The 14,114-nt window shown below is 43.8% G+C and overlaps 1 protein-coding gene across 11 annotated transcripts in view; it reads right to left on the bottom strand.

The window, feature by feature from the left end:
* PRR14L (proline rich 14 like) overlaps positions 1-14,114 on the bottom strand; it is a 56,017-nt gene that overhangs the window by 26,368 nt on the left and 15,535 nt on the right. For all 11 annotated transcript variants that reach the window (XR_004353096.1, XR_004353097.1, XM_032653990.1 and 8 more), the window contains one exon: positions 9,930-10,002. Coding sequence is in view for 9 of the 11 variants with exons in the window: in XM_032653990.1 (XP_032509881.1) it covers positions 9,930-10,002 (73 nt within the window). In the remaining 2 variants the exon portion in view is untranslated. The remainder of the gene's footprint in view (positions 1-9,929; positions 10,003-14,114) is intronic.

The raw sequence follows: 14,114 nt of genomic DNA, 5'->3' as shown, positions 1-14,114 counted from the left end.
CAAAGAACAGTTATACATAAAACCTATGTAAAAGAGATTACTCTTTAAGTTGAATATTAGTCTTGAACCCAATTACCTGCAATGCTTGCCTCCCTACAGGACTGGTCATTAGTTGGTAATTATTGAAGGTGAGTGATAGGTACACAGCGGTTTAATACATTCTCTTTTCCACTGCTGAATAAATGTGAAATTTTCCGTTACAAAATGTTAAAAAACAAACAAAAAACCTTTCTAAGCAGAATATAAACACAATTCATAAAGGAGTTTACTGCACAGAGTGTCTCTGAAATTCTAGGCACACGATGTAATATAAAGAAGTTCCCCAAACGTGCTAATCTACAAAAGATTTTTCATCCTTCTCTCTTTACAGAAAACAAACCCGAAGCTATTCACATTAACGTAAATGTAAATGTGTATATGCATGTACGTATGCACGCATGTACATAACAGGACACCTGCATTAAGCAGATAAAGCAAAATGCAAATCCATCTACAAATCTAATTCCCACTAGAACGTAAGCTCCACGAGGGGAAGGATCACGTTTGTTTTAGTCTCTCCACCTCCCTACTGTCTAGCATAATACCTGGTATGTAATAGCACTCAATAAATATTTGTGGAGTTAATAAATGACTACAGTTGGGTGACATCAGCAAATGCTATTAATAATGTCTTCCTAGGGCTTCCCTGGCCATTTCTTAACTAGTTCTGAGAGCAGTAATTTTGAGAGAAAGAGCAGTGACTCTGAAGGCAAGCCAGCTGGGCTCTGTGACGTCACCCACCTCTCTGAGTCTCCTTTGTAAAAAGAGGGTAAGTATACTTACCTCAGTGTTACTCTGAGGATTAAATTAAATGATACATATAAAATACCACCTGGGGGCTTCCCTGGTGGCGCAGTGGTTGAGAGTCCGCCTGCCGATGCAGGGGACACGGGTTTGTGCCCCGGTCCGGGAAGATCCCACATGCTGCGGAGCGGCTGGGCCCATGAGCCATGGCCGCTGAGCCTGCGCGTCCGGAGCCTGTGCTCCGCAACGGGAGAGGCCACAACAGTGAGAGGCCCGTGTCCCGCAAAACAAACAAACAAAAAAACCACCTGGTACAGTGCCTGCCATATAAAGGAAAAGTGTTTTTCCTTTGTTCTGCTCTGATTCTTATTTTACTGAATCTGAGAATAGCTTAAATGATAAACTTAATAACTAGGCTAGGACACAGCATTTAGAAATACTCAGAGTCACCAAATACTAGATACATAAATGTGTGCTGCATTCCATAAGCGTGCAAAGCTACCAATCACTGACAAAAGGCAGCCTTGAAATCCTAATGGTCCACAGAGTATTCATCTTTGAAACTGGCCCATTTTCCATATCATAGCAGACAATTCTAACCTATTCATGAATTTCTAAGCAAAATACTCCAAATGGTTTTACTATGTCTCTCTGCTAGACGCAGCAGCATTCATGAAACCGGTCATGTATATTCTGGCCCCTCCCCTCACTATATCTACTCAGGAAAACACTAAAACTCTTCATCCAACCCCAAACCATTTACTGTGTAAGGCACTTAAGGCAAGATTCGCGCTTAGAGCCCCCACCTGCTGGAAGACCACCTGTTTTCCACACGTCCAGTCTTAGTGGGGAGGCCGGGGAGCAGCCACTTCCCAGGTGGTGAGCAGAGGGGCGGGTGGGGAAGAGGGGTTGTGGACAGCGCGAAAGCAAAATGATACTCTGCCCACTCTTTTGGCTTGTTTTTAATCACATTTATTGTGAAATCACAAGGAACTTTAAAGGAGCCTTTAAGAAAGTTTTCTTGGGTACTCATCTGTAATGTGGGAGAAAATGAGTATCCACATCACAGGACTTGTAAAGATTAGATGAGTCGGTGACCTGTCCGTTACTTCTGACAAGTAAAACTGTCAGAAGTGCCAGATGGAGTCCACGCTTAGTGAGTGCGAACCACTCCCCTGGAACTTCACTCCCTTGCACAACATCTGTATCAAAGCCTCTGTAAGGCTGCTTCTCAATTATGTGTCTCATTTATCAGCTCCATGAGACTGGAGGTATGTGAGGGCAGAAACTGGATCTTAATGATCGCTGTGTACTCAGTACCCGACCGTGACCCTGGAGACTGGCAGGTACATACAGATGTTAGCAGAATGAAGAATTAAATGAGGGAAGGTGTTAGAAGTATTAGGTACACTGGAGGGTGAAATGTGTATTCTGTGAGGTATGTGCCCACTTAAGAAGCACAGGTGTTTCATGACCTCAGCTGAAGATCCTGGATTTGTAGTTCTATGATAACTGCTTAATGGTGCTTGTAGCCTCAGAAATTGACAAACATCCTAAAACTGGTATGAAAATGCAACGGACACGTAACAGCCAAAACAATCTTGAAGAAGAACAAAGCTGGTAGACTCATACTTCCTGCTTTCAAAACTTACTACAGGGCTTCCCTGGTGGCACAGTGGTTGAGAGTCTGCCTGCTGATGCAGGGGACACGGGTTCGTGCCCTGGTCTGGGAAGATCCCACATGCCGCGGAGCGGCTGGGCCCGTGAGCCATGGCTGCTGAGTCTGCGTGTCCGGAGCCTGTGCTCCGCAGCGGGAGAGGCCACAACAGTGAGAGGCCCGCGTATCGCCAAAAAAAAAAAAAAAAAAAAAAAAAAAAAAAAACAACTTACTACAAAGCTACAATAATCAAGTCCGTGTGGCCCTGGCGCTGGGGAGACATAAACATCAATGCAGCAGAACCCCAAGTCCAGAAACAAACTCTAACATTTATAGTCAGTCAACTGATTTCTGACAAAGGGACCAAAAAGAATACCTTTCCAACAAACGATCCTGGAAAAAGTGGATATCCACATGCAAAAGAATAAATTTAAACCCTAGCTCACATCACACAAAATAATCAACTCAAAGTTGATCATAAACTTAAATGTAAGAGCTGAAACTATAAAACTCTTACAAGCAAAACACAAGAGTAAATCTTCATGACCTTGTGTTAGATAATGATTTCTTTCTTTCTTTTTTAAAATTTATTTATTTATTTATATTTTTGGCTGCCTTGGGTCTTTGTTGCTGCATGCGGGCTTTTCTCTAGTCGTGGCGATTCGCGGGCTTCTCATTGGGTGGCTTCTCTTGTTGCAGGGCACAGGCTCTAGGCGCGCAGGCTTCAGTAGTTGTGGCACTCGGGCTCAGTAGTTGTGGCTCAAGGGCTCTAGAGCACAGGCTCAGTAGTCGTGGTGCATGGGCTTAGTTGCTCCGCGGCATGTGGGATCTTCCCAGACCAGGGCTTGAACCCGTGTCCCCTGCATTGGTAGGCAGATGCTCAACCATTGCGCCACCAGGGAAGTGCCAGATAATGATTTCTTAGCTAAGAAACCAAAAGCACAAGTGATTAAAAAAAGGAAGACTGATAAGCTGGACTCCATCAAAACTAAAAACTTTTTATACTTGAAACTAAAATAATATTGTAAATCAACTAGACCCCAATTTTTTTTAAAAAGTTAAATTAATCAATTTTTAAAAATTAAAATCTTTTGTGCTTTTTAAACATTTTTTTTTTAATTAAAAAAAAATTTTTGGCTGTGCCATGTGGCATGTGGGATCTTAATTCCCCGACCAAGGATTGAACCCACACCCCCTGCAGTGGAACTGCAATCTTAACCACTGGATCGCCAGGGAAGTCCCAAAACTTTTGTGCTTCTAAGAACAACATCAAGAAGCAAAAAGACAAACCACTGGTGGGGAGAAAATATTTGCAAATCAACCATCTGATAAGGGATCTGTACTTAATATACATAAAGAAGTCTTACAACTAAACAATAAAAAGACAAAGTCTAATTTAAAAATAGGCAGAGGGAGCAGAGCTCCCCATTTCTCAAGTGTTGTCTGTACATAGTGACTTCCTTCCAAAGAGCTGACAGTATGGAAAGGGGGAGGGGGAGTAACCTTACAAACACCACTTCACGTTTATAGTAAGTACCCTTGATATGTGATGAAAGTGGCACTTTACCTGTGGGAGTTTCCTCTCCCAAGCCCATAAATAACCCTAGTCTTAATGAGAATAACATCCGACAAACCCCAGTGGAGAGGCATTCTACAATACACTCGACCAGCATTCTTCAAAACTCTCACCATCACCAAAAATAAGAAAGTGTGAGAAACCATCATAGCCAAGAGGAGCCTAAGGGGTTAAGAGGACTAAATGTGAGGTGGGATCCTAGATGGGACCCTAGAACAGAAAGAGGACATTAGGGAAAAACTAAGGGAATCGGAATAAACTATGAACTGTATAACAACACTGGTTCGTGAGCTGTAACAAATATACAATACTGATACGTTAACAATAGGGGAAACGGGGGGGGGGGGGGGGGGCGTGGGAGGGTGTGGGGTGTGGAGGGGAGTGAAGGTTGGGATGGAAACCCTCTGTGTCATCTGCTTAATTTCTCTGTAAATCCTACACTGCTTTACAAATAAAATTATTCATTTTTTAAAAAAGAAAAACAAAAGGGAAAAGGACTTGAATAAGCATTTTCCCAAAGACATACGAATGGTAATAGGCACATAAGAAGATGCTCAACATCATTAGTCATAAGAGCAATGAAGATCAAAACCACAATGAGATGTCAATTCACACCCATTAAAATGGCTATTATTCAAAAGAAAACAAAAGATAACTGTTGGGGGCTTCCCTGGTGGCACAGTGGTTAAAGAATCCACCTGCCAATGCAGGGGACACAGGTTCAAGCCCTGGTCTGGAAAGATCCCACATGCCACAGAGCAGCTAAGCCCATGCACCACAACTACTGAGCCCGTATGCCACAACTACTGAAGCCCGTGCGCCTGGAGCCTGTGCTCCGCAACAAGAGAAGCCACTGCAATGAGAAGCCCGCACATCACACAGAATAGTAGCCCCCGCTCGCCACAACTAGAGAAAGCCCGCGTGCAGTAACGAAGACCCGATGCAGCCAAAAATAAATAAAATATAACTGATAAAGGATGTGGAGAAATTGGAACATTTTGGGAATTCCCTGGTGGTCCAGTGGTTAGGACTCGGCACTTTCACTGCTGGGGCCCGGGTTCGATCCCTAGTCAAGGAACCAAGATCCTGCAAGTTCCAGAATGCAGCCAAAACAAAACAAAAACAAAAAGACCATATGTTGTAAGGTCTCATTTATAGTGTCCAGAACAGGCAAATCTACAGAGACACAAGTAGATTAGTGACAGGAGGAGGCTGGGGGTATGTGGGGATGGGGAATGACTGCTAACAGGTACAAGGTTTCTTTGGGAAGTGATAAAAATTAAATTATTGAAGTATACACTTTAAATGGGTGAAAATTATTGTCTATAAATTATATCTCCATGAAATTGTTTTTTCAAAAAGTGCTCATACTCCAATTATAATAAAAGTTACATCAGAAAACTCAGACACCTCTTTGGTGTTATCTCCAAATGACCCTAATTCAGGACAGACATGCTGGAGGCTGACAAAGATTCAATAGCATTTCCATGACAACATTTTCCTGGATCAAAATTTAAGTGGCTAGGCATGGAAACTAAATACGACGTAAGTTTTGGTTTATCCTGCATCTTGTCCTTGGAAAGATGTGTAATGGGTTAGCAATGTTGAAATGCCTTATAAAAGGAAGCTCTCTGGTGGAGGTTCACAAAGGCTGTCTACTGGTGGTAGGATTGCGGCAGACAGCCCTACTAGTTCCGTCACCTCCTATGCTTGTACTGACCACTGGACACCTGGCTTTCTGAATTCCAGATAAGTCAACAAATAATGCGTTAGCATTCAACTCCTCACCTGTAACTCTTACATATTGCTGGTGGGAATAAAAAAGGGTACAAGCATCCTGGAAAACAGTTTGGTAATTTCTTGTAAAATTAAACACATACTTCCCAAATGACCCAGCAGTCCCAAGCCTAGGTATTTGCCCAGGTGAAATGACAACTCAAGTTCACACAAAAACTTGTACAAGGGACTTCCCTGGTGGTCCAGTGGGTAAGACTCCATGCTCCCAATGCAGGGGGCCCGGCCAGGGAACTAGATCCCGCATGCATGCTGCAACTAAGAAGTCTGCACGTCACAACTAAGACCCAGCGCAGCCCAAATAAACTATAAATAAATAAATAAATGAAAGTAAATTAAAAAAAAAAAAAACTGTATGAAAGTGTTTACCGCAGCATTATGCATAATTACCAAAACTGGAAACAACTCAAATTTCCCTCGAATGAGAAGCAGATAAATCGTGATACAACTAGACGACAGGATACCTTTCAGAGGTAAGAAGCAATGAGCTACGATACACACAGCACTGTGGATTAACTGTAAATGCACTACACTAAATGAACAAAGTCAGGCTCATAGACTTCCCCCACATGATTACGTGTATACGGCATTCTAGAAAAGTCAAAACGATAGGGAAATAACATGGATAAGTGGTTGCCAAGGGCTGGGGGTGGCAAGGACCGACTATAAAAGGGGCCTGCAAGAGATTGCTGCGTGATGGAAATGTTCTTTTTCTTGATTGTGCTGGTACAGTTGTGATTACACAATTGTATGTATTTGTCAAAACTCATAGAACCATATACACACCCAAAACAAGGGTGAATTTCAATATATGTAAGTTATACTTTAATTTTTTTTAAAATGAAAAACTAGTTCCCCAAATGTCTACTACACCTCCTCGTTGTAGCCTACTAAATGGGTGTGGTACTGGCTGATTTTTCAACTTTCCACTCCCCAAAATGTAAATTATAGGAGGATAATGACGTAAACAGGGAATACAAAACATGAGATAGTAATTCCAAACTATACAAACAGATCAGTAAACTCCAAGAATCTGGATGCATATACCACCTAAGGGCTTTATTGATAGGTTCATTCCATCTCCTTAAAATGCTTAATTTATTCACATAATAGAAATAGAGGCTATGAAAAGACTGTTTCAACTTTAGTTATTCTAAACAATTTAAACTATCTAGTTCCAAAAATTATATAAGGTAGCTTTTCCCTCCTTGATGATTTCACCTCTGCGTCGAAGTTTATTTCCTTAAGCTCTTCCAATTTCTGGTGACCCTACTATTTCAGAGGATTCCCACATAAGCCTTAACGGAGACTGTTACTATGGGAACTAAGTCTCACAGTAATTAGTGGGAACTAATATTTGTATTTTTCCTGGAGCCCATTCCATCTTTCTTACTCAACCTTCCCAATCAAACCCAGTTACAAGGAAAAAAACTGATAACATTAGTTTTGTAAAATATTGAACAGAAAATTATGGTGAAACAGCCAGGTTAACACTCAGAACAGCAGGGAGGGAGAGGCACAGTCAGAGGGCCTGATGGGACGTTCTTCCCTTGTGAAATGGCCTCTTGACTAACACCCAGCACTGGTCCCCATGCCCGCTTCTCTCGGATCTGCCTTACGGCAATCAAGAAATAGGGAATGATATGCAAAATAGCATTCTACAAATTAAAGACTCCTTTTGGTTAACACAAAGGTCCTTTTTATTAAGGAGTCAATCGTGTTCTCATTTTACTTCACTGAACCACAGCAGACAGAACGACTGTAAAGAGCCTCAAAAGCCTGGAATCCCATGTGAACCTGGGAGTGTGCTGTGAACAGGACATTTATAGAGAGAAGGAAAAACACCACAGAGAAGGGAGCTGCACCAGGGTCACTTACTAGATAGCTCAGTACGGGGGACACAAATTCACCCCTCAGCAAATTTATAAATTATTACAGAACACTGACCTCAGAGGTGCCCCCATTTCAGAATAAGCAAAACTTAGTATAAACAAAACTATGTACAGCAATTTGCACAGTGCTCAACGGTACAAACGCTCACAACAAAGGTAGCAAGGATCCATTAGATTTCCATCAGGAAAACTTAAAATATCTAATATGTCTAGAACTAGGAGATACAATCCGGGGCAGAGTGAAAATTTTGGCTGCTGCGGCCCCTGGAGAGACAGTACAACCAGATTTCCAAGAAACATCATTTAATTCTCAATTCTGTAGTAAATGGTAAGTTAGTAAATGTTTGACCTTGACCTTGGCAAAGCAAGCTGAAATGCTGGTCTCACGACAGTAGAGCATGTGCATCTGTTTAACTCAAATCCGTGGTGGCAGCTGCACAGCCTGCTTGCACCCCCAGGGCTCAATTCCTGCGGAGACCTGCCTGCTTAGAACCCTCCTTTCTGCCTGGCCATGCCTTCCTGGGACACTGGACAGCCGAGCTGGTTCCCGCAAGTGTAACACAGGGCCAGCTTGCAAGGTTCTCGGGGGCTGCATGGAAGAACGTCTCACAGTCGGGCACTAGGCCATCGCTGCTAAAAGTCAGGCAGAGCTGCCATTTCCAGGCTCCCCCACATGAACCTGAGAACCTTCCCTATGGCTTGGGAGGAAAACAATTTCATTTTACTCATTTAAGTCACTAATGAAGAATGGCATTAGGACAGGAAGAAAAGTGCCACAGAGCAGTTTATCTGAGAACACTTTTCAGAAGAGCTCAACTTACCCAGGTCCAGTGGGGACCAGCTTTTTAGGTGGAGAGTACCCAGGTAAGTCTGAGAATGCAGATTTCGTCATAGAAAATAACTCTGGTTCTCTTGTTTAAAAGGTCCATTCAGTGGTTAAATGTAGTTCATACCATACACAGTGAATTTTGTGATAAGATGTGGGTGAAAATACACCAACACACCTACGACTCAGTATACCAGTACTGGAGCCTCACTAAAAAGATCCAGGTGGGGGCTTCCCTGATGGCGCAATGGTTGAGAGTCCGCCTGCCGATGCAGGGGACATAGGTTCATGCCCCGGTCCAGGAAGATCCCACATGCCGCGGAGCGGCTGGGCCCGTGAGCCATGGCCGCTGAGCCTGGGTGTCCGGAGCCTGTGCTCCGCAACGGGAGAGGCCACAACAGTGAGAGGCCCGCGTACCGCCAAAAAAAAAGATCAAGGTGGGGACAGGTGATGGCACTAAACTGCATCCCTAATAAAGCCCTGAGACTGGGTGAGACATGTACAAAGCGACATTTCTCATCTTCAGAACTTTACTCTCTACTGGACAGCCAAGGCTTTGAGCCACAGAGAGAATCTCCAGCAGCAGGAAGCAGGGTGATAAACTGGGACAAGCGTCCTTTCTCATAGGGATGGTCTGTGCTTCCTTTTCTGTCCAGGCTACCAAGAAGCAGAGTCAAATCTGACGTTGTATCACAGTAACAAAATGTTCACACAAACATATTTGCTGTATTTTTTTTTTGCAGTTTTGATTATTCTACATTGTTAACCTTAATTATAAAATAGATACACAGAGTCCTCGCTAAAGTTGCCTAAGATTATTTTCAGCCTGGGGCGGTGGGAGAAGAATCTTGGCTCAGCACTCTTCTGGGCCTCAGCTTCTTCCTCAATCAAATCAATCAATCAATCAATCAATCAATCAAATTAAAGGCAGTATCTCAGATGCCCATATTCAACAATGGTTTTGAGGAGTAAACGAGGTAACGGAAGTGAGAAACTGTTCTGCAAACTCTCATGGTGACCGGGAGTGGACACGCCGTCCACGAGAACAGAGCAGGATGCCCTGCACAGCCAGCGGTGGTTCCTCCCCGTCCACGTGAACCCTTCCACACAGCAGTGCAGCTTTATAAAGTCAAATGAAAGATTTCACACCAGCATTAAGGTTCAACTCACAGTCAATGCGGACTCATTATAGAAAAAGTGGGAAGCAAACTTTTGTCACAAATGAGGCATCGCTCGATCATACCAGGGGCCTCCGAGTACGTCCGTGGGCAATGATATCAAGAGCTGCTACAGTGAAGTCCATCTGGCAAGGCAGGGACCTAAAATCCTCACGTTCCCAGTGTGAACTAAAATTGTGTGTTTAATAATGGAAGAAGGAAAAGATGTGAGAGAAATAAATACCTTTGTTCCTCAGACCATCTTCAGGGACGTCCGTGCATAGATATTCTTTGCTTGCCTGCATCAGGAGGTCCTCCTGCGGTAAGAAAATCCAGCCGTCAGGAAGGATCCAGAGACACCCAAGCTCACCAATGCCAATGATTCTCTGAGAGTCTTCTTTCCAACTCCTGGAAATTTGCTAGCAGTCACAAGGACTGGGAACTGAAGCAAACCTCAAATTCAAATTAATATAATCAATAAAACTTCCACTTCTCTCGAATTTGAGCTTGAAAAGCCAAGTTTCCCAAGGTCTGGACAACAACAGAGGTTTAGAATGCTGGGCTGCAGATCCAAACAAAACCCTGTAAGTATCCTCTGAATCAAGAAACACATTGATGCAATGTGATCTTAATTAAGTGAAAATCTGAATGGAAACCATCAGGAAGTTGAATGTAACTCAGTCCCTAACCATTCTCAGCATCACATACTCATTTTTTTCTCAAACTTCCTGGAAGGGCTCTTTTTCCTTTTCATCCCTGTTCACTGGAGGAGGGTATAAGGAGGAACACCATCAATGACAACCTACAGAGGGACTTCAGGAAAATGGGAAGGGGCAGCAGCAGCAGCGCATGTGTGGCATGGGGCCCCGTGAGGAAAGGGTCCGACCAGGCTGACCAGCTGGAGACACTGACAGACCAATGATGGCTTCTCACATCAAAGTTTCCTTCTGGGTCACCTTTTTCTCTGTCCAAAGATTTTTTTTTTCACATGGATTAACTGGTAAGTAAAAGATTCTGACACAGCACTCACTTAAATTGACAGATGGTAAAATCACTGCTACAATGCTTGATAACTTTTACAGTACTTAAAAAAAAAATCACTGCCCACATTCTCCACCAAAAAAAATCCCCCCCCAAAAACCCTAAAACAAAAACAACAACAAGGCTTCCCTGGAGGCGCAGTGGTTGAGAGTCCACCTGCCGATGCAGGGGACACGGGTTCGTGCCCGGTCCAGGAAGATCCCACATGCCACGGAGCAGCTGGGTCTGTGAGCCATGGCTGCTGAGCCTGCGCATCCGGAGCCTGTGCTCCGCAACGGGAGAGGCCACGGCAGTGAGACGCCCGCGTACCAAAAAAAAACAAACAAAAAACAACAACAACAAACAAGCAAAACCATTTCATTTCTAAGCAAAGTTCTGTGGTGGAAACAGAAGATCAAAGTGATGGCAAATACAGGTGGACACAGGAGGAAATAAAGCATCATCACTGGAAGTGAGAGAAGAGGCCCAGCGTGGAGTGTCATGTACAAAGCTGGACTGTTCCTTCACTTTCTATTGCAACTTCAGCGTGGAATGCTTTTGCACAGCATGAACTTAAAACAACCATCTCCCACAGAACTTACGTGTTACCACGTTTGGCCAAAAGAGTATAAATTCTAGCGTGATGCCAGGTCAAATTTATTTGTAAATGGGGAGAAGAAAAGCTCTTACTTACCGTAGAAGGAATGATGGAATTAGAAAATCACCATTTGGCAACCATCACAGTGATAATTATCTCAAGAATCATCAATGGATGTTAAAACTAGTTGCTAAAAGTTTGAATGAGAAACAGAAATATTTACATAGTTTCAAAATATCTCCCCACAAGATACTTAATAATTATGAAGGGGAAAATAGTACCTTCACAGTGGAGAAGCCTGGCAGACCCCACCTGAACCAGGTGATGGCAGTTCCCCTGCCCAGGAATGAGGCACCTCAATGCTAGGCGCTTGCTGAGAGGATGCACAGGAAGAACCACATCACTTCTGTGGGGTTCCTGACCCCCAAATGCACAACCAGGATCTAATCATGAGGAAACATCAGACAAACCCAAACTGAGGAAAATTCTACAAAATAAATGGCCTGTACCCTTTCACGTGCCAAGGTCATGAGCTGAGAAAATGTTACAGATTAAATGAGACTAAACAAACATGACAACTGAATGCCACAAATGATCCTGGACTTTTCCTAGACCAAGAAAGCATTTTCTTTTCTTTTGCTACAGAAGACTTCAGTGGGACGATTGGCCAAATGTACTCTGATCAGTGTTAATTTCTTGATTTTGATTAGGGTACTGTGGTCACCTGACAGAATGCCCGTTGTTTGCTAGGAAATACACAGTCAAGTATTTAGGCATCACGCCTGCAACTATATGCTCAAATTATTCAGAAGGGAAAAAAAGCAAATGTGGTAAAATGTTAACATGTGAGGAATACACATGAAGGGTAATGGGAATTCTTCACACTGCTTTTGCAACTTTTCTGTAAGTCTCAAATTATTTCAAAATAAGAGGTTAAGAAAACATCATTATTTGTAGTTACCCTTGATCCTTTCTCCAAAATGATACTACCCTCCACACTTCCAGTTCTCAGACTGAATGTCTGAAGCATTAGATTAGATGCTATTTAGAGTATTTCTTCAGGTTAATACTTTATGGGAAAGGCCAGGTGCTGGAGCAAAAGCCAAGGGGTGAGGAGTCAGATGCAGCTCCGTTTCAGCCGCAGGACTCCCACTTGCTAGCTTTGCTGCACAGAGTGCATGCTTACAGGTGGTTTTATAAATGGGGACTACAGACACCTTGCAAGATGCCCCGTCAGGACGGGTGCTCCATGAGCAGAAGCTCTCACCATCCAGTAGACCTTAGACCTTAGATCTCACTTTCCTGTGAGAAAAGCCAATAGGACTGTCACCAACAGAGCCCAGTGTCATCTGGAGTGACCGCCCTAAGCTCTTCTGGGCCTAAAAGAGACTGCAGTGAGAGCTGACCTGCCAGCAGCATACAGGTCCCCTTCAGATTCCCATGGACTCTGGTGAGCTCATATGATGAACCCTAAGGGCTCCGGCTCCTGGAGGGACTGCTGGGATTTTAGTCTGGCCCCACCTGCTGCTCTAAGGAGATGTCTTAGCTGGAGCCTGCACACACCCTGGTGCAGTGCCAACCTGACTGCTTCAAGCCATCCCCACCCCCCGCCGGCTCCCTGCTTAGCCACGACTCCTGTGAAAGGGAGCAGCAGACGCCAGGAGTGACAAGACTCCTCTCTCCCCCTGCCTTGCTGACTTCTGAAAGTTTCTGAGTTATGAAAAACAAGTTTCCCCTCACAGAGGGCTTTGGACCCTACAAAGTTTTAAGTCTAGATATGATCAGGAATTGACAGGGTTGAAAAACAGTGTGAGGCTGAGTTCAGATGTGAGGGACCCCCAACCACCAGCACCACGGCAGTGGGTGATCTTCAGATCAGGTGGGAGGGAGCTCAACCAGCCTCGGGTCCCAAACGCAGATGAAGGAACAGAACAGACCGCTTGCGAGCAATGCCGTGTAGCGTAAGCATCCTGTGTGCAACTCCCTCCATCCCCTCGAGCCAACCGATCATGTAATAAACACTTGCAGAAATTTATCAGACACAATGTCCTTTTCCTACAATATTTTATCAGCTAAGTGTTCTAAGTTTCAGGATTCCTAGAGGTAAAGTCCTAAACATTTCTCTCTACCATCTAGATTTTACTAAATCTTGACATCTGATCGTTAATATCCTAACATTCCTTGCAAAATCTGTTTCCAAGATAAAAGTTCATGTGGATCCCTCTTGCAAAATCAAATGAGATAATTGCAGTAGTTTGTAGCATTATATAAACTATATAAAATACGAAATGCCACGTAATAGTGCAATTTGTCAAACTGACAGCAAATTCTCTGCCTCAGCCTGGCACAGCCAACATGTCATCCTCTTGCCCACTGCTTGGAATCAAAACCAACTTAAAATACTTCTCCAAAGTTTAGGCAGATTTTAGGAGTGTCTTGAAAACCATTCTTACTGTTCGTCTGTAATCTTATTTCCCATTAAAAGCTGGCTGTGGGGCTTCCCTGGTGGCGCAGTGGTTGAGAATCTGCCTGCCAATGCAGGGGACACGGGTTTGAGCCCTGGTCTGGGAAGATCCCACATGCTGTGGAGCAACTAGGCCCGTGAGCCACAACTACTGAGCCTGTGCGTCTGGAGCTTGTGCTCCGCAACAAGAGAGGCCGTGACAGTGAGAGGCCCGCACACCGCGATGAAGAGTGGCCCCCGCTCGCCGCAACTAGAGAAAGCCCTCGCACAGAAACGAAGACCCAATACAGCCAAAAATAAATAAATAAAATAAAATAAAATAATAATAACAAAGCTGGCTGTTTATC

Source organism: Phocoena sinus, chromosome 14 (assembly GCF_008692025.1).
Source record: "Phocoena sinus isolate mPhoSin1 chromosome 14, mPhoSin1.pri, whole genome shotgun sequence".
Lineage (NCBI taxonomy): Eukaryota > Metazoa > Chordata > Mammalia > Artiodactyla > Phocoenidae > Phocoena > Phocoena sinus.
Note: the sequence above shows the minus strand (reverse complement) of the source record. Positions and strands in the feature narration are given on the sequence as shown.